Genomic DNA, 19,434 nt, shown 5'->3' with positions numbered 1-19,434 from the left:
GAGGTGGCCTAGTCCAAATATTCTGTGAGCAACATTGACAGGAGCTGGCCTAGTCCAAACAGGGGTTGGACCCTCAGAGGTCACTGCCCACCTGTTTTCTCTGTCTAAGGAACAAGGGCTGCAGGCTGCCTACCAGACCTTAGCACCACAGGACACTTTGTGCTGGTGAGGACCTGAGAGGGTCTCCATTCTTATTCCTCCTCAGAGCATGCTCAGCCCTGCAGTCAGACCAGGGCTCAGGATGTCATCTTGTTGAGCCTGGAAACCCTCCAGGTAGAGAAACAACAGCACCACCTCCCTGAGCACATCCCCACTGCCTAGCTATCCTCCTGGGCCATAAGTTATCTTTATCTCCAGCTCTTCAGATTCTGCCCAGCTCACCAGGACCCAGGGCCTCCTGCCCAGAGCTCCCCCTGATCTCACAGGCATGACTTCCAGAGCTCTGCCTGCCCATGGCAGGGCTACCCTTTTCTGCTGCCCCAAGGACATGGGGAACGCATCCTTTCCTCCCACTCACCTTGGTCCCTAGGGACAGCTGCCCTGCCCTTGTGCATGTTGAACAGTGATCCCTGATTTGGCACTACCTGCAAACCTGAAGGCCTTGGTCACCGTCTCAAGTCATCGATAGATATTGCACAAGACAAACCCCAAGGGAGACTCTTTGGGATCCCACAGGGCACCCACCTCCAGTCATGTGTGACACCACTTCTAAGCCCAAACACCCAACCAGGTACATACCACTCTTGTAGGGCCCACAACTCCGACCTGAATACCAGCTTGGCTACAGAGAGATTGTGGGAGGCTGCCGGAAGCCCTGCTGAAGTCAGCCTGTTACATCTCATTCTCCACGTTTTCAAATCCAGTCATTTTACCACAAAATATAATGAGGTGGATGAAGCATTATTCAGTTTGCCAGTCTGGTAACTCCCAATCACCTTCTCCCTCATGTGGTGAGACACAATGCCTAAGAGGACACATCATGATTTTCTTTGACACCTGAGTAAAACTGATCAAGCTTCATTTCTTTAGACAGTCTTTTGTCTCTTTTCCAGCTGTCAAAGACCTCCTCCATCTATGTGACAATAAAGATAGAAGTATCTAAGAGAAAGGAATAATTACCAGTTACCATTCTGTGTTAAGTAATTTCTCTTTCCTCTGATCTTCTGCTTTTAAAAGCTGCCCAGTCCTAATCAAGCAATGCTAATCAACCAACATAGAGTACCTCTATTATTTTATTTAGAACTGAAGTCAAACTTACTTGATGGCTGTTGTCAGGAATGCAACCTTTACTTCATATTTTTGAATTAAATTTAATTGAAAGTTTTCTGTGTTTGAAACTTTTAGATATGCACATGAACAGTATGGCTTTGAGAAGTGAGATAATGATTTCCTATAACTGAAATATCATGTGAACAACAAATAAGGACATGCTGCCCTCGAGCTTCCTTAGTGTTTTGCCCAAGTAGCAGGTGTAACAGGAGCTCTGTCAGGACACAGGTAAGCAAGACAACCATGTTCAACTATTGCGCATAAGCCTACTTGGCACACTAATGAGTATGGTTTATGCCTCCTCACTGCTAAACACAACAAAGTGCTTGCTTTAGAGGCTCTGATTAGACAACAGAGGGGAGACCCATGCCTGCTTGTCCTCATGTTCTGGATCACATTCTTTTGCACTCACAGGTAAGAAGAGAAAGACTTCTAACATCTTTAGCCAGTACAAAACTGAGTGCAGAAGTCTTGGCACTGTGTATTGGTGTAACAAACTGCTGGCTTAGACATAAGAACATCACCAAAACGCCTATTCTGCTCTAGAATAAAACTAGCATTACAACATACTGGTATATAGACAGGGAATATCCTCTGTGGTCCTAATAAGTTTAAGACATTCCAGTGGATATCTTTTTATGCCACATTTTTAGGTCTGCAAGACCAGGAATAATGTTCTACTAAAAATGCTTGAAAACACTACTTTGTTTTCAAATCCAGCTGGAAGAAATAAATTTGCCATTTTCTTTTAAATATAAGAAAATAAAATCTTGAAGAAAGGTTTTTATCACTGACTGCTAGATAAAACATTTATAACCTCTCACCTATGGGATTTAAGCTTCTTAAAATCCATAATTGAGTACATCAGAGACATAGCAAGTCCCACTGGTTTCAGCTTGAAATGAGTAAGTCCTTAACAGAAATGAAGGAATTAAATAACATCTGACATTCATCAGTGACAACAACATCCAAGAATAACTTAATTTAAAAAGAAGGAAGGAAAGTTTCTTCTTTAATTCATAACATAGAAGATAATGCTGCTTTTGGATACAGAGTAGAAATTCTATGAAAAAAATCAGCAACAATTAAAGTCCAAAAATTGTGCATTAATTTTATTACTTTGTTTCCTCAGCTAGATTTACAGTACAACATGCAGAAGCATTTAACAATGTATTTCACTATAGGTTCTGCACTTGTGACAGCTGTGCAACAAAAGTAGCAACTGAATTTCCAGTTTTTAGCAACTTCAAAAAGTAACAGAATCTTCAGTAAACAAAAGCTTCACTGTTAGTAGTGTCAGTGTTGAGTTTCCAATGCTTATCAATCTGAAACGATTAATTTCAGCAGCAGATTTAAAGCTCTTATATTTTGACACCACTTCTACATTAGAAGTTTTGGCAGTGTTTATTACATTTCTCTCACTATTTAGAGATGAGAGTAACAACTTAAGCACATTCAGGCTCTAATGTCTCGACTGAAAACACAGAAGGGAACAGTAGTGGTAGAATGACAAACAAAATCACAGCACAAGGAATTTACGTAATCCTGACAAGTTCCTTTGATGAATCACCAAGCTTACGGCAAAAGACCTACATTCGTGTACAGCAAAAAGATGACTGCAGAAATGTCACTTCTTTTGCAACAAGGTAACACTGATGATACAAGCTCACAAAAATGGTCTGCACATGAGGCTCAATTTCACATCTTTTAGAGGCTCCAAATATTTGATTGAGAATATTTTTCTTTTAGGAAAGGTAAGGGAATTTTTGGCACCTTAATAAAGGACAGTTTCTCTTTTAAAATCTGTGTATTAGACATTTCAGGAAAAGTTGTGAATCTAACTTGTAACTGGCAGTTCTGGGTTAATGGTTGGACTCAATGATCTTAAACGTTTTTTCCATTCTGCATGATTCTACGAGCTTCACTGAAACTAACAGTGCAACTATCAGTAGCTGTTACAGTTTACACACAGAAAGACTGACAGCTGCTGTGGAATGACATGAGTCTTCTGTTTTGTGCTTTGAAAGACCTCAGTTACCTGATCACTGACCAGTCCACTGCAGGACAGCACAGAAATATATGGTGAGAGTATACTCTTTGGCACTTATATGCACAAAGCTGCTTCAGTAATGACCTAATTCCCATGTGCAATGTATGGCTATTTAAGCTGCAAATAACCAATGGTCTGCACTCAGAAATAGCACTTTGTAGAATATTAAAAATTCCAAATATGTTTAAATTCTCTAAAGGAAGGAGACAGTAGTGTTAAAACAGGCAGATGAGTAAAAGTCATATTTAAGATTTGCACCACATACATTAAAAGAACAGTTTTAAAAAAACTGAAACCCTTGGACGGCACTTTTTCTGCAGCCTCCATGGTTAGAGAGGACATAGTACTGTTTTCTGTGGAACACTGAAAATACTGACACAGCAGAACAGGGAAAATCTGACACACACCTGGAAGAAGTCCCTGGGAAATAAAAATTAAAATGCTTTCTTTGATCATACACCAAAACATATCCACATTTATCCACTAAGCCAATATGGCCAAGGAACCTCTGGTAACATATACAATTAAAAAAACACACAGAAGAGACCAATTAATTAAAATCATGCTTATCTAGCTAAGCTAACAAGACCCCTACTGCTTGAGACACAGCTCAGTGTCACTGTGCTCCTGATGCTTCGCACTCACTCGTCAATGCTTTGGGGGTCACACTGACAGATTTCGTACTCTGCAGGATGGCAATATCAGATGCAGGGAAGAGTTTAAAATGTCATGAGCATGTCACGTTCCTGTACACTAGTGTAGAACGGCCTCCCAAAGATAAAGGAGTGTAGACCTGGTTTAATCTTCTCAGCCAAAGCCATTATTATGTTAAGATCGCCCTCTGCTGTCAAGTCAAGATCTATCTTTAAGCTACGAAGAGACTTGAATGGTTTTTTGCCTTTTTGCCTGCAAGGAAATAAAAATATCTGTTTTAAAAGTGAACAAAAGAAGCTTCTCTAAATCTGCTTTCCATTATCCATTCACTTACGTGTCATCCTCTATGTACTTTATTAAAGTTAAGGCTTTTCTGTGAAGGACTAGCAGAAACTGTGCAAGGAAAGTACTCCTTAGAGACAAGCCAGGCTTCAGGTGAAAGATCTGTTAAAAATTAAGAATATTAGGTAGACATGGAAATTCAAGAATCATTTCAGGAACGTGGAAAATAAAGAAACATTGCATACACTCATAACATATCCTTAATTATAGCAAAGCAGGCAAATAACAGCAGATTTGTACAAACATAGTCAGCATGCTTTCTATGTTTTCTATCTCCTCAGATACAATAAAAGCTGTAAAATTACAATTCTATTTCGATAATTATCTGAAATTATTCCCAGTCACGCAGTTTTTTCAATACTGTAATTGTAGACACTGTTGCACAGCAACAGAAAATGTCCTTGTTTTTCACACTTAAGCAGGAGTTTCAGTTTTATATCAATATTTTTCTTTCTAGTTATGTAAAGAAGAATAACAGCAGTAGCAAGGAGAAAAGCTACCAAACATTAAATTATGTATTTGTGTTAAATTATCTGTAACTAGGAGTCGAAGTACTAGTCTGTGTTTATTTTTTTTCTGAAAAAAGCAACAATTACCTGATCCAGAAAGGCTTTTACCAAGGTATCTCTGTGCACAATATCTTGAAAGACATTTCTATAGAAAAGAAAAGAAACATGTGAATTAATGCCAAGAAGGGATATTAACCTTACAGGAGTTGAGCACAGCAGTAGCAATACTGTTAATAGTCTGGTTGAAATGAAAAGTGAATTTAAAATTTTAGTGAATTAAAACTCTGGTATTTTTAAAGATAACACTGAATTTTAAAGCTCTCAGAAGAAATGAACTAAATCCAGAAAAGCCATTGGGCTCTGTCAAATACAGTTATATACACTACGTCAAATACACTTACACTCTATTATATCCCTAATTAAAACAGGCAATAAAATTAACATGACATGGTCAGAATTATCATCGAAAATTAATTTCAATATTTGATGTAACCAAGCTACAGAAAGACTAGGTAAATTCCGCCAAAACAAGTGTAAGTACCAGAAGTGAAGGCTTTTTTTGCTTTTAAGAAGCTCCATATACTTTGCTAGCAAGTAGGCTCTGTAGTCTACACTGTTATTCCAAATCAAGTAACTCTGTGAGATGTGAGAATACGTACAAATCAGGTGTGAAACTCTCATCAGTATGGATAATATGATCTTGAGACATTTCCTCATCTGAATTAGCTCTCCAAAATGCTGTCAGTTCAGATCTCATGTATCGTCGTTGGTTATAGATGTGTTCATGACAAGGGGGCATCTGCTTCACTGTATTGACATCCACATCTATATGTGTAGTAGGGTATGGGGCATACATTACTTGACGGAAGGGCAACACAAAGCTTCCGGTTGCATCCTGTTTTAGTGAAAAAAGTCCTCTATTTTAGTCAAAAAATGCAAAGCTGTACTGGGACAAAACAATATTTAAACATCATGCCATTTGTTTCTATGTATTTTGTTTGGGACAGCTGGTGGTTTTATTGCAGTACTAAGTCCTTAATACTGGATGATTTCCCTAACAAAAAGGTGAAAACGGGTAGTGAGATGACCTGCGTATTAGAGTATTGCCTCACCTGGTTTGTGAGCCTATTAGCATTAGATTATAGTTACCTGGTAAGTTCAGACTGCTTACTACATACAGCAAGAAGCGTTATTTTTCTATTCATCTTCACCCATTGCTACAGATTGTTTGAAATACTTGGAAACTCCAGGCCTGATGCAACTGTTCCTTCTTGGTTTTGTTAAAACACAAAACCTTGAATGGCTTCTGGAATTCTAGCCCCAAGCAGACAAAAGCATATTATTATTGTACTTCAAAGTAAAGGAACAATCCTGAACAATCCTCAAGAAACATGCGTAACAGAAAAGACTGGCTTGGAATTTTAACATGATGATAATTACAAGGAAGGTTACAGTGCCAGAAAAAATGACATCAAGGGAAGATGACACATTTTTTTGAATGTGAATGTGTGTATGTGTGTGCATATCAAATGCAAAAACATACACTGCAGAATATTCCTAAACCACAGAAGAACCGAACTTTCTTAGGCATACTTACTTTGAGTAAGCCTTGAACAAAAAGTCCTGATTCATATTTGAAAGAGGACTCACTTCTACAGAGTCTGGAACACTTCCGCTCAGATGGTGTGAGAAACAGACACAACGTTCTCACAATCTGCATAAAAAGGACAGTTTTGAAAAACATGAAAATGTAAGGAAGTATGTCTGACTAGACTGTATTAGGCATTTCTAATTATGAACAAAAGAGTTCACCACACTTACAAGAAAAGCCAAAACTTTATAAAATGCCATAGAACAGTGACATGCTTACTTTTATTTATTTTTTAATTACTGGTGCTGTAAGCCATACTACTCCAACTTCTTGTCAAATGATGAACAAATCCAACATGTTTTTGCAACCAAGTTTGTTTTTACCCAGTTACGAAGAACAAATCACTTTTGTCTTCTACATCTTTCTTTTAATATATGTGAATTACTGTGATTGCTTTTCTAGCCTTTTAGGCCTCTTATTTTGTTCATTTCATACTGAAATAGCAGTTACTGTCTCAAATCAGGCACAGTCAATTTTGTAAGCATCCATGCTTATTTCCTCAGTAATTTCCTTAAACTCTCTACTATAATGAACACAGGTACTTCATCACCCATCTTCAAACTTCTAAACAGCTACCAGTAATCACTACAAATACAACATATATTCCATTCTGTTCATCTTTCAGTCTTAAGCTGTGGTGTCCTATCTCTCTGTAAGATATTTGAAAAGGCTCTCTCCTTGCACAACGTGTTTCTGCAGTATCTAAAACAATTTCTGACTGATGCTTTTTGTCACAGAATGCCACAAATGTTTTTTTTTTTTTTTTTAACTTTAAGGGAAGCTGAAATACGCTATTAAGAAAGCAGTTACTTCAGAAGAGTTGTACTGTAACACAAGGAGCATGCTGCTGATAAGAATGTGTGTAGAATTAATTTCTAAAATCTACCCTGAATGGATCTTGAGGCTCAAATTCTTTTTCTTATACTGTTTCTTACACTTTTTTTCTATACTGTCTGGTTTATATATATATTATTTTACATATTTATAGCCATTTAGACATTAAATCCTTTTTATTAACTATTTAATGATCCGTAAGTTTTTTATAACTACTTAATCTTCTAACATTTCCTCTTGTACGATATATAGCATATGTGTGTACATATATAACATTTCTCTTAAGCATGTAACATTTCCAAAAACTTAATTGTGTGTAAATCATAAATCCCTGAAACAATACATACTAACTATGGTTAGCTGTAATTGCAGCTAAGATATGAGAATTTTCTTTTCTCTGGTTTACCTGCTGCTTGTGGACATCTGCATTTACTGTTGATTTGATCCGAGGTCCTTTATCACTGCTGGTAATACACATGAAACAATGCATTTCCTCTGCCCCAATTTTTGTAATGCATAACAAGCTGTTTATTTCATAACATAGGTTTACTTAAAGTACCTTTAAATTTTTTATAGAAGACTTCTATATTTCATTAAGGCAAGAAGCCCTTTACACTATAAAATACATAATATATAGTATGTATAGTTCATAAGCAATATATAATATATTCAGCAGGCCCACCGTTATTTTTTTATTTCACATTGAAGAAATAGACACAGGTTCCACAAAACACAAGCATGATACAGAAGTATGTTTACTGCACAGTGCAGGAGAAATTATGGAGAACTTTATTGTTTAAGAGCACACAGAAAATATCCAATGACATGGGTATTGTCTGTATACTCATCACTACCAGTGATCCTGAGGGCTCACTTCTGGGTTTGGTCCTGTTTATTGATGATCTGGATGTGAGGATTGAGTGCACCCTCAGTCAGTTTGCAGATGATACCTAGCTGGCCAGGAGTGCTCTGCTCAAGGATAGGAAGGCTCTGCAGAGAGACCTGGACAGACTTGATCAATGGGCCAAGGACAAACTGCATGAGGTACAAAAAGTGCTGGGTTCCCCCCTTGAGTTACAACAACCCCATGCAGCACTACAGGCTGGGGGCAACTGGCTTGAGAGCTGTTCACGAAAAAGGGACCAGGGGGTGCTGGTTGACAGCCAGCTTTAAAAGAGCCAGCAGTGTGCCCAGGTAGCAAAAAAGGCCAATGGCATCCTGTCTCTTGGCGAGTCTGCAGACGGCTGGGGCAAGGAATTCTGCCAACCTGTATATTCTGGAACATGTGGTTTTATTGCAAGGGTCGTGGGTAAAAGGGCCTTGCCTTCAGCCACTAGCCTCGGCTGAAGAGAAGTCCCAAAGAGAGAGGGAGAAAGAACAGGATGGTGTGGGCTAAGTGAGAAGGGAGCGAGAGAGCAAAGTGGCAGGGGGGAAGACAGCAGGAGACAGCAAGAGTAGGGGGAAGAAGAAGGGTAAGAGCGAGCTAAGAGCAGCGGGAAGGAGAGGAAGAAAAGGTAAGAGAGTTAAGAGGTAAGAGAGTGAGGTCTTTGTTACAATACATTATATTTCCTTTTGTGATGAATATTCTAATTTTCAGTGACCAACCAACACAAGACACAAAATCCTACAGAATTTACATACAGCCTATAAGAACTACTATATTACCATAGTGTGTTATATTTTAAATTCTAAAAACTACTCTTTAAACTTTTGTTTTGCTACATTGACCTTTGGATCCTAGCCAGCAGAAAGGGTTCTGCTGAATGAGAAGGGATTCTCCTTCAACTAGCTAGACTATTGTTTTCAGGTTATATAATAACTAAAACTTAGTATCCTACAACTCAAAGTAAGCTTTCATTTCTATCCTGATTATAGGTTTCATATTTTCAGAATCTTTTGCTAAGCAATCATATTTATAAGGTTTCCCTGATTCATCCTCCCCAACACTGTCCTGTATCAGCAATACTGTGGCCAGCAAGATCAGGGCAGTGATTGTCTCCCTATACCTGGTTCTCATGAGACCACAGCTCAAATCCTGTCTTTACTTCAAAAAGGACACTGGAAGTGCTGGAATGTATCCAGAGAAGGACAACAAGGCTCATGAAAAATACGTCTTAAGAGGAACTAGAAAAATATGTCTTAAGAGGAGTGGCTATTTAGGCATGAGAAGAGGAAGCTCAGGTCACCTCATCACTCTCTACAACTCCCTGAAAGGAGAGTGCAGTGAGGTGAGGACTGGTTTCTCCTGCTGTGCCTGCAGTGAGAGGACAAGAACAAATGATCTTGAAGTGAGACACGAGAGATTCAGATTAATTATTATATATTTAAAAAAATTGCTGTTAGCTGTCAGGCATTGGAATAGGTTGCCCAGGGAGACGGTGGAGTCCCCATACTGGGAGGTGTTTAAGACATGTCTGGATCTGGTGCTGGTTGATGTGGTTGAGTGGTTTTAGGAGTTACAGCAGCAGTGCCACCTGGATGGTTGGACTGGATGACCTTAAAGGTCTCTTCCAACTTTGATCATTCTGCAATTCTATGACATAGCTGAAATGGGCAAGCCAGTCACGTCTCTTTGATTTGTGTATTTTAGCTAAAACATAATTTTAAAAGCTCAGACTCATTTACTACTTATTTATGTCCTGTATCAGTTAAATACATTGATTTTCTTACAGTTGTCAGAATACAACTGAAAGGCAATTTTCTGGCAGAATTATCTTCTGCTAGACCAGTCAGCTGAAGATGGCCAGACAACAGTACTCCTTCTTTCTTCAGCCTCAACAATGTTTACAGATTAACTCTGTTCCAAGTAACACTCCTAATAATCAGCATTTAAGTTCAGTTTATTGGAAAGTATGTTACCTTATTAACTTTTTCTGCACTGCTTCCTACAACTACAGAACAACCACAGGTCTGCAGGTGTGAACTAATGGCACTGCAAGAAAAAACAGACATAGGTTAATACATTTATTCAGATTTTTCAAATAAAACAATTATCACCTTCACAAGAAGAATAAAGTGCTTCAAGTATAAATATAGCATACGTGCCCATAACCACAGGACTTTAAACAGCAATGTAGGTTACTGCTGAAATCTAGAAATTCAACAGTTTATTCAGGAAGCACATGTGATGGTGTACAAATAGATGTACCAAGTACCACATTTATGAATGCAGTCATGCAGGAGATACAATGAATGATGACAGAACATGAATTAAAATCTATTAAATACACTATCTCGTAGGAAGAGACCAAGTAGCTCTCAAGTTCAACTATTTCAACTTAAAAATCAAAAATAGGGGAAAAAGAGAAATACACAACTCAACAATAAGCATGCTATGTGCCATACCATTAACAAGTCTTATTTAGAGTTTATGCACAACCCAGGCTTTTTGCTATCTCAAAAAATGCAAGACTTTGACATAGAGTCGTATAAAATTAAACTTAGGTATCAAAGAAAAATGTGTATTTGATAGGAATTATATTACCAAACAAATGATTCTGTGACAACAGAGATGCAGCTATTAGCCTAGAACCATTATTCTAAAATAACAGAAACTTTTAGAACATTTTATTGACAAAAATCTCAAAAAGCCAAATACATGTAATTGTTCCCCCATCTATAAAGAAATCTATTCCAATCCATGTTCACATGCACATGCAGATAGATACATTTACATGCATACACAAGTTTAAATCATTTTACTACAGTATAAATAAAAACTGAATTTCATACTTGAGGAGAAAGCCTTCATGGCAACTATCCCCAATGTCATCATCATTTAGCACTGTGTCACTTATCTGAAATGTAAGTAAATACAAACAAAAGTTAGACAAGAATCAGATCACCTTCTAGTTAGTTGATTTTCACTTTGATAGATGGGAACTGTTTGGAAACTATTTAAGTTGTAAGAATTACCCAAAAAGCATAATCTTAAAAAGACCTGACTTCAGACAAAGCATTTTGAAAATGAGAAAGTAACTTGATTATTAAGTCTTCACCAGTCACAAGTTAAGGTCCTCCTAGTGGTTATGGTTTTTTATTTTTTTCTGTAAAAAATGTCCAGAATACTTTAAATTAGTGCATGTCTATTATCAATTAGTATCAAATAGTATCAATTCTATTTCTTCTATGAGAACACTATAATGCTCTGAAACAGGCATCAACATCATATCCTTTAATCTGCCCATTCATTTTGCTTTGCATCAAACTGTCTTTCCACTCACACAATCATCTTATGCAGTTAATTTTGTTAAGTGATGACCATAAAAAATGCCACTATGGTATTTTTTGACATGAATACTATGCCATTCCTTACACCACTCAGGAGAACTTGATGTGAAACAACAGAAGTATACAAGAATTTAGGAAAATGGGCATTTTCTCTAGCAAAGTGAGTGCCAAAGTAAAGTTCCAAAGCTATGTTTTATCCAGAGGGAGAAAGTAACTTTTAAAAAATTCAGAATACAAATAAAACAAGAACTTACATCTATTTCTTCTGGAACACTGTGTGATTTCATAGATGAAAGGAGTTCCATTACAGGAATGACTTCTCCTGTCAGCATTGGAATGATGCTCTGACCCTGCACAATAAATAAGATGCTTGAAATAAAAGCACATTGGGTAGTATTAGAAGTTATTACTGACATGAACTTGCAGTATTACATGCAAAATATCTTAACTTCCTATTGCTTGGAAGGGTAGTATGAGCAGAAATTGATGCATAGACTTCTTGGGCTTTGTTCATCAGTAATTATGAACTGGAAACACCTGTTTGGCTTCTCAACATCATACCTAAAATATATTTCTGGATCTTATGCTAATTTTCAGCATCAATTTTGATTGGCCTAGACAACAAGTATTTGACGTTGTTTGCAACCCAATTTGACGTTGTTTGCAGATGTGAGATAATTTGATCATACTGTGTTACGTGCAATCACTGTTAAGCATTTTTTGTTCAAGTCTGATGTTTTAATAATGACTGGAAACCAAAACCAGGCATATTACTTATTAACATGCAAAAACACTTTCCTGACTTATCTATCACAAGAAAATGAAGCCACAATCTCACATTTAGAGTTTCAGAAATGAAATTCTTTTCATAGTCTCATCCATTAAGTTTCCAAGCACATTTCAGCATGACAGCTTCTGTATGTCTCTATAATTCTAAAAGGTGACCTAACCTAATGGAAAAACCACCTTGACAGGAGGGTGGCATGACTCTATGGAAGCTGCTACCTTTACAGAGCTTCAAGTTTGAGTTAATAATCTTCCTTTCACAAAAGGTAACATTCTTCAGATTTATTCCTAAAGTGATGAAGTATATTTTCCTTTAATTTGATTGCAGCTTCCATCATCCTATCTTCAGAAACTTTGTCTACTGTGCATGTCACATTATTAGCCAGACCAGTGCATACTCCTGGATCCCAAAGATATGAAGCAACACCAACTTCTACAGTCATCTGATGCAGTCAAATGGTTTTGCTATGGTGTGCCATATGCATCCATCAGTTGGCCCTTACCTGATCCTCCATTCTTTCTGTACCTTCCAAGACAATCTTCTGGAAATGTTCTTGTCTCTCCTGAGCAAGAGAACCAGTTAAATATAAGTGCTCTGGCATTTGTTCATGTATGTATTCACACAACAGTCACTCAGTACACTTTCTTCCCTGTGGAGTCATGCTTCTTAGATTGAAATTTTGGTGTTCAAACCTTTTTTCTATTACAGAGTTGACTTTAGGAGGAAGTGATGTCACGCAACAAAGATCAACACTCCCTGCTCTGCACTCCACTGCATATCTCCCTTGTTTGGGCAGGAAAGGAAGGGTTGATGACAATGTCAAAACATTTTCTTTATTACAGATCAAGAAAATGCCACATGATCAGATTATGGTGAAGAATTCCACTTCATGGATTTTTATTTTCAAATCATACAGTATAGATGGAGGATTTCTGACACAAAAAGAAAAAAGCAAGATCTTCAGAATGAGAAAAATTATTTGATTGGGGAGGGTGGGAAACAAAAGACTTTTTTTCCTCCACCTCTTGAGGCACTTACAAGTCTTCAAAACATTGTTTTATAACCAAGTACAGGATACATGAAACCTCAAAGCACACAAAACACAATGTACAAGAGGCTGAACAAAACTCTGAAAACAGACTCATCAGCAGCTGGATAGCAAACAGCATTTAAAATGAACTTACAGTGGAATAAAGTTATTATTCACAAAGACAATTTGGTATTAATCACTAGAGCATCAACACCAGTCACAAAAATAGCAGACATTGGGAGAACAAATGATAACTTTTGCTAGATGCTGACATGTTATTGCATTTTTACTGGTTGCTCATTAGTTTCCTCTGACTGACCTACTTGGAGTTAATCAACTACAAGAGTGAAAAGAGTCTGCAAAAGGCTTTTTTAAGCAGATGAATAGGAAATAAGCTAGAGTAGTTTGCCCTTAAACAGGAATAAAACTTTTCTAACCATCTAAAAGAAGCATCAGTGAAAAACAATACTGGAACAAGGCAGATTCCTTCAGAGTACCTCCACCCTTCCACCCTTCAGAGAAGAAAGACATCCTTGACAATCATTAAAAAAAAAAAACAAACCCTTAGTCTTCTTGCAGATAAGGCTGAATAAATGGTGTAAGAATATAATTTCTTTTCAGAAATAAAACTGTTCAAATTATTAGACAAACATACAGAGCATAAATTGGAGTAGGTGAAAGGGGTTTCTAATCCCATATTGATTACTTGCTCAGAGTTGCTTGTCTTTTTTTGCCAGTCTGAACACTGCTCCATGTTTCTCCTAATTTTCAAGTTCATAAGGCTTCTTCTTATCTCAAATCTAGCTTAAAATGTCATCTGGCACTACACTACACAGAATTAATGAGAACTAATATTCACAACTATTAAAACATCCAGAACGCAACACCTTTCAGACAGGACTTGATTATTTTTTTTTAATTTGCCGCATGTAACCATAGCTGCTAAACTGCCTCAAAATGCAAACTACAGAATGAAGGAGTTTTAATTTGTTATCATTGTTATAATTATTCTACAACTCATTCCTAAATTTTAATCTAGATTTTCCAAGCAGTTTTCTCTTTTCTACACAAGACTGAAGAACTGCAGATATACGCAGTAGATGTGCTCTACTTCAGAAAAACAAAAAAGCCCAAAAAACAAAAACAACAAAAGATAATAAATGTCTATTTCAGAATTCAGAATGTATCACTGTCTCAGTTAATTCAACTGACCTACCTGCTCAAAGAAAAAAACTTTTTGTCATTCTCGATGCTGCTTGAAGGTTACTTCTACTGTGGAAATATACTGGTATGGAGCAATATCTAAAAACTGAGAAAACGTGTAATAGCTAAAAATGATGAATAATTCTAATTTGAGCACTCACATTAGAAGTAAGTACAGAGGACACTAAATGAAAGAAGCAATGTAATCAGGAACATGATACAGCATTCACTTACATCAAAACCACTAACATCTAGCAGGGTTTTAAAAGACTGGATAAGGAATTAAATATTTATGTTTCCACCATATCGAGAAAGAACTTCATGTAGTATATTTCCTCTGAAAAATAAACCCCAGAAAGTATGAAAAGCCAGTGTTTCAGAAAGCATTACCAGCCATCATCAGGCAATACAGCAAAAAGGAAACACCATCACAAAAATAATACCGGCTTGTTATTTCTGTAATTAGTTCAGATAAGAGTGCTCAAAGAATAAGTTTAAAGTATGTTCACTACAGGTCTCAGAACAGCAAATAATAGACAAATGTGCATCACCATACACACTACAGCTGATGTGCGCTCTATTGTTTTAAGACAGCTTGGACTCCAAGATGACAAAAAAATTATTTTTACCATTAAACTGTTATTTAGTTTCAAGAAAAATATATAAAACATTTCACTTAGTAAGGAAATATCCATGATTTACCCAAAGGTCAGAGTTCCAATGCTTAAGAAACAATTTAGCCAATTTTCCTTTTTGAGTTTCAGGACAAGAAATATTTGGACAAAAGTGGATGTACTTCTGTAGACCTCCCTTTCTACATGGTTTTACATCCTGACAAACTGTTCATTAAAACCCTCTTTTTAAAAAATAAACTTGTAACAGCAATGAGAAGATTACTTTTCCGGACCTCAACAAGGAAAACAATGATTTAAACACAGTAGATTTCCAATTGTATCCAGTTTAAATACACAAATGAATACGATTAAGCAACAATTTATACAAAATTCCAAGAGATGAAAAAGTGTACAGGAAACCTCTTTCAACCTCACAGTCGAGACTATATAGAGGCTATATAATATCACCAGGATAATCCCGTGGCTAAAAATCCCAGCCTTGAATTTCCTGACATAATAACTTGACAACCTTTAACCTTCAAAACGGTACGGAGATAAACCTTTTCTGAGTTTGTGCCTCTGAACTCCACAGAACAGGTGCCACAGCATCTCAATTTTTGCTTCTGCACAAGACAATCTAACAATTATTTTAAATAATGAACAATAAACTTACCTTATGCATCCAAATCCTTCCTTTCCTTATAATATGTGTTAACCTATCCACGCACACTCTGTGAAGGGGCAGGTAGAAACCAAGTTCACTCTGCGGAAGTATAATTGATAGTCCATACGTGCTTCTGTCTCCGTTCCAGTTTCCATCAAAGATTAATGACACAATGATTACTCTTTTTTCAGCCAAAACAAAGAACTTCACGTCTATGGCACCACTTTCTGCATTCCGAAGTATTTCTCCATTCAGGGTGTGGTTAGCAAGAAAAATGATTTCACCATCACTGAGAAGTATCTGTTCTGTCTTTGGAGCCCAGATATGCCGCACTCGGGGGCCAAGAATATTGTCCCAGTAAGCAAAAGTGGCAGCTAATAATGGTGACTCGCCATTCAAAGAGATCTCTGTCTTAGCAACGGCAGGAGATGGTGGTGGACAAAGAGCTGACATGTCTGTTTCCTTCCTCTTGTCTAACTGAGATGCTTACATTACCTAAAAAAAAAAAAAGTTCTTGTATGAAAAAAAGTAAGAGCATATTTATAATTACCTCATCTTCTTTTTACATGATCAGGGAGTGAATGGACTTGTTTTAAACCACAACAGGAAATATTTAGATGAGATGTTAGGAGAAATTCTTTATTTCTGTGACAGTGAATGTGAGGGTCTGGGAACAACTTGCCCAGAGAAGTGGATGTCCAGTCCCTGGAAATGCTCAAGGCCAGGGTGGATGGAGCACTGAGCAACTTGATTTAGTGGGATGGCATGCCTGCCCAGAGCAGAGGGTGTTGGAACTACATCATCTTTAAGGTCCCTTTCAACCAAAGCCTTTCCACAATTATTTTCTTTCCAAATGACACTTTTAAGAAGCAACCTGACTTCTTCACCCAAGATTTCATTGTAGACTTCATTCTGGAAGTTTGTATATATACATATGTATGTTTCACATAATGAAGTGGCATGCTTTACAATCATTAGCCAGACCTCAAATGCCCTTTACTCATTACAGAAGTATGATGAACCTGCAGAACATACTGCTTGTGTATGAAAATTGACACGATAAATATATCCTTTACATCACACGCAGGGTGTTATGATACAAGACAAGCGTTCAGCACTTCATAAAATGTATTGACAGATAATTCCTTATCTTGCTTTTACACAATCCCTGAACATTTTCTCTAGCAGTTTCCACCAACTCTACAGCTTCTCCATTCTGATAAGGCTGCAGAAGATAACAGAAGTTCCATCTTCCCTAAAAGTTATGCTAGAGTCACAAGAAGAAAAGAAATAAAAAAGGTTCGCAAGCAAACTGAACCAAAGACAGAAAACTGAAACAGCTAGAACCCACTCATATTGAGGAAAACATCTCGTGAGCAGTTGGCAACCTTCCTCTCCTTCCTGCCTGCAGCACTCCATACGACAGTAGCAGGAAATCCCTCCCGGCACCACAGGAGCGGGAACACACACGTCACTACCACAGCTCTAACTCGCCAGAGCTCCGTATCTGAACTTCTTTTTCCTGTTTCATTTATTACCTCACAGCAGAAGTGTAAAACCTCTTTCGCTCCGGCTTCTTCTCAAGAGGTAGCCGGTGCCCCGTCCGAGCAGCAACCGGGAAGCCAAGGCCATCTGACTTGGCCATCTGACACCGTGACTTTACAATTTTTAGGGAAGACACGGCACCAGCCACTACATGTAACTCCTTGCACCCACGGGCTGACCAGAGGCTCGCTTGCACCACCGCCTCTCCAAAGGCGGGGCCGCTGCCGCCTCGCCGGCTGCGGCACCTCCGCTCTCCCGGCCCGGATCAGGCCCGTGTCGAACCGTCCGGGTCTGCTCTGAACCTCTAGGGGAGGCCGCAGGGAGGCAGCTGCGGGAGGGCCCCGCTCCTTTCTCCCCAAAGCAAAGGGGCCGCTGACACCGCCCCCGAGCCCAACACACACCCGCCGCCCCGGCCCCGCGCCCCCCTCACCTCGGCTCCGGCCGCCGCCCGCGCCTGCGCCGCCCCGCCCCTGCCGCACTGCGCGGGCTCGGCGGGCGCGGCACCGCCCCGGGCGGGGGAGGAGCGCCGGTGTGACCGCCGCACGCCGAGCCGAGCGGAGCCGTGCTGCTGTGACCGCCCTGGGCCCAACCTGGGGCAGCCGTGCCGGTGTATCCCTGGCGAGGGGAGTGGGTCGCGTCTGGCGGGTCACAGTGGAAGGAAACAGGCCCAACCCAGTGTAGTTTGTGGAGGAGGCCAAAAGACGAAACTATTGCGTCGGTAGCATCCGGCACAGTTTATGGAGGGGCTTTTAGGCCTAAAAGAGGAAGTTGTTGATGATGGGATGGAATTGGTATCCAAACGTAGTGGCATTCCGAATGGTGAAGGTGAGCGAGGTTGGTTTAGTGTTGCAGGTACGTGGTGACTACCTACAGTCCTCTTGATTAGCAGTCCTGTCTGGGATCCTATGGGGAAGCCAGAGAGGAGCTCGTCATTAGGAATTGTAGTGATAGGAAAAGGAGGAATGCGTAGAAAGTGACAGAAGGGAAATTTAGATTAGGTATTGAGAAGAAATGCTTTACTGTGAGGGTGATGAGACACAGGAACGTGTTGCCTAGAGAAACTGGATGCCCCGTCGGTGTCAAAGTTTAAAGCCAGACTGGATAAGGCCTTGAGCAAGTGGTGTGGTGGGGGGTGTCCCTGCCCATGATGGGAGAGAACAGGATCGTCTCTAAGGTCCCTTCCAACCCCCTAAAATGCTATGATTCTGTGATTGAAATCCCCACAGTCACAGATACATTTGTTTATTTACAGCCTAGAAGATTGGGGTATACTGAAGTACTTTGCGGACTTGTGTCTTTGGCAACTTGAACAGGCCCATTCTGGAAGTCTTAATAGGACACAAGAGACCTGAAATGTAATTTTTTGTTTTTGTTTTTGTTTTTTTTTTTAATTTATTTTTTTTTATTCATATCCTCCAATTTTAATCACAAAAATCGCTCATCTCAAAATGCACAGGATCCTTTCCTTCGGAAAGGACTTCTGGAGATGATCCTATCCAACCTCCCTGCCAAGGCAGGGTCCTCTAGAGCAGGTTACATAGTAACTTGCCCTGGTGGGTCTTGAATGTCACCAGAGACACTCCATGGCCTCCCGGGAAGCCTGTAAAAATTGCTTTTGTGATAGACAGTTGAACAGTATCACATTGAAAAATGTGGTCTTCAGCTAGCTAAAATTTGCCTTTTATATTACTTTAATTAATGATTTAAAAAACAAATGCTGAACATGAGATTACTTATGTCTGTGTTTGATTGTAATTTTAATTTCTGAGAAGCAAAGCTCAAATAAAAGAAAAAAAAATTATGTAACCATTACAGAAAAGCTTGGAGGAATAGTGGAACTAAACTACTTTGAAAAGTATTTAATTTGTTTAATACAAAGATTGGACATCAAACTGTGCCATTTCACTACTCACCTCTTGTCTAAATGGCAATCTGTGCATTTCATAAAAAAGGGTTTGTGTCTTTAGTATAAATTATCATTCAGTTGTAGACACCAAGCTGTACAGTAGAAAAGATGCAGTTGTTATTAAATCAGTAATGATATTGAACAAG

General features: G+C 38.7%; 1 protein-coding gene across 6 annotated transcripts; it reads right to left on the bottom strand.

Annotated features, from left to right (window-relative positions):
- Positions 1-2,354: 2,354 nt before the first annotated feature.
- C9orf72 (C9orf72-SMCR8 complex subunit) lies at positions 2,355-17,900 on the bottom strand. Of its 6 annotated transcripts, none has more exons than XM_066339486.1 (11): positions 17,813-17,900; positions 15,847-16,332; positions 12,829-12,888; positions 11,794-11,889; positions 11,042-11,106; positions 10,169-10,241; positions 6,422-6,538; positions 5,484-5,719; positions 4,912-4,969; positions 4,308-4,417; positions 2,355-4,225 (listed from the first exon to the last, which is right to left on the bottom strand). In XM_066339486.1, exons 2-11 carry the CDS (start codon positions 16,288-16,290, stop codon positions 4,039-4,041), a joined length of 1,446 nt encoding a protein of 481 aa, XP_066195583.1. In that variant the 5' UTR covers positions 16,291-16,332; positions 17,813-17,900; the 3' UTR covers positions 2,355-4,038. The 6 variants fall into 6 exon arrangements, with proteins under 6 accessions (XP_066195583.1, XP_066195582.1, XP_066195584.1 ...); XM_066339485.1 differs by lacking the exon at positions 17,813-17,900 and adding an exon at positions 17,376-17,806; XM_066339487.1 differs by lacking the exon at positions 17,813-17,900 and adding an exon at positions 17,541-17,806.
- Positions 17,901-19,434: the final 1,534 nt, after the last annotated feature.

This window comes from Sylvia atricapilla, chromosome Z, assembly GCF_009819655.1.
Source record: "Sylvia atricapilla isolate bSylAtr1 chromosome Z, bSylAtr1.pri, whole genome shotgun sequence".
In the NCBI taxonomy this organism is placed as follows: domain Eukaryota; kingdom Metazoa; phylum Chordata; class Aves; order Passeriformes; family Sylviidae; genus Sylvia; species Sylvia atricapilla.
Note: the sequence above shows the minus strand (reverse complement) of the source record. Positions and strands in the feature narration are given on the sequence as shown.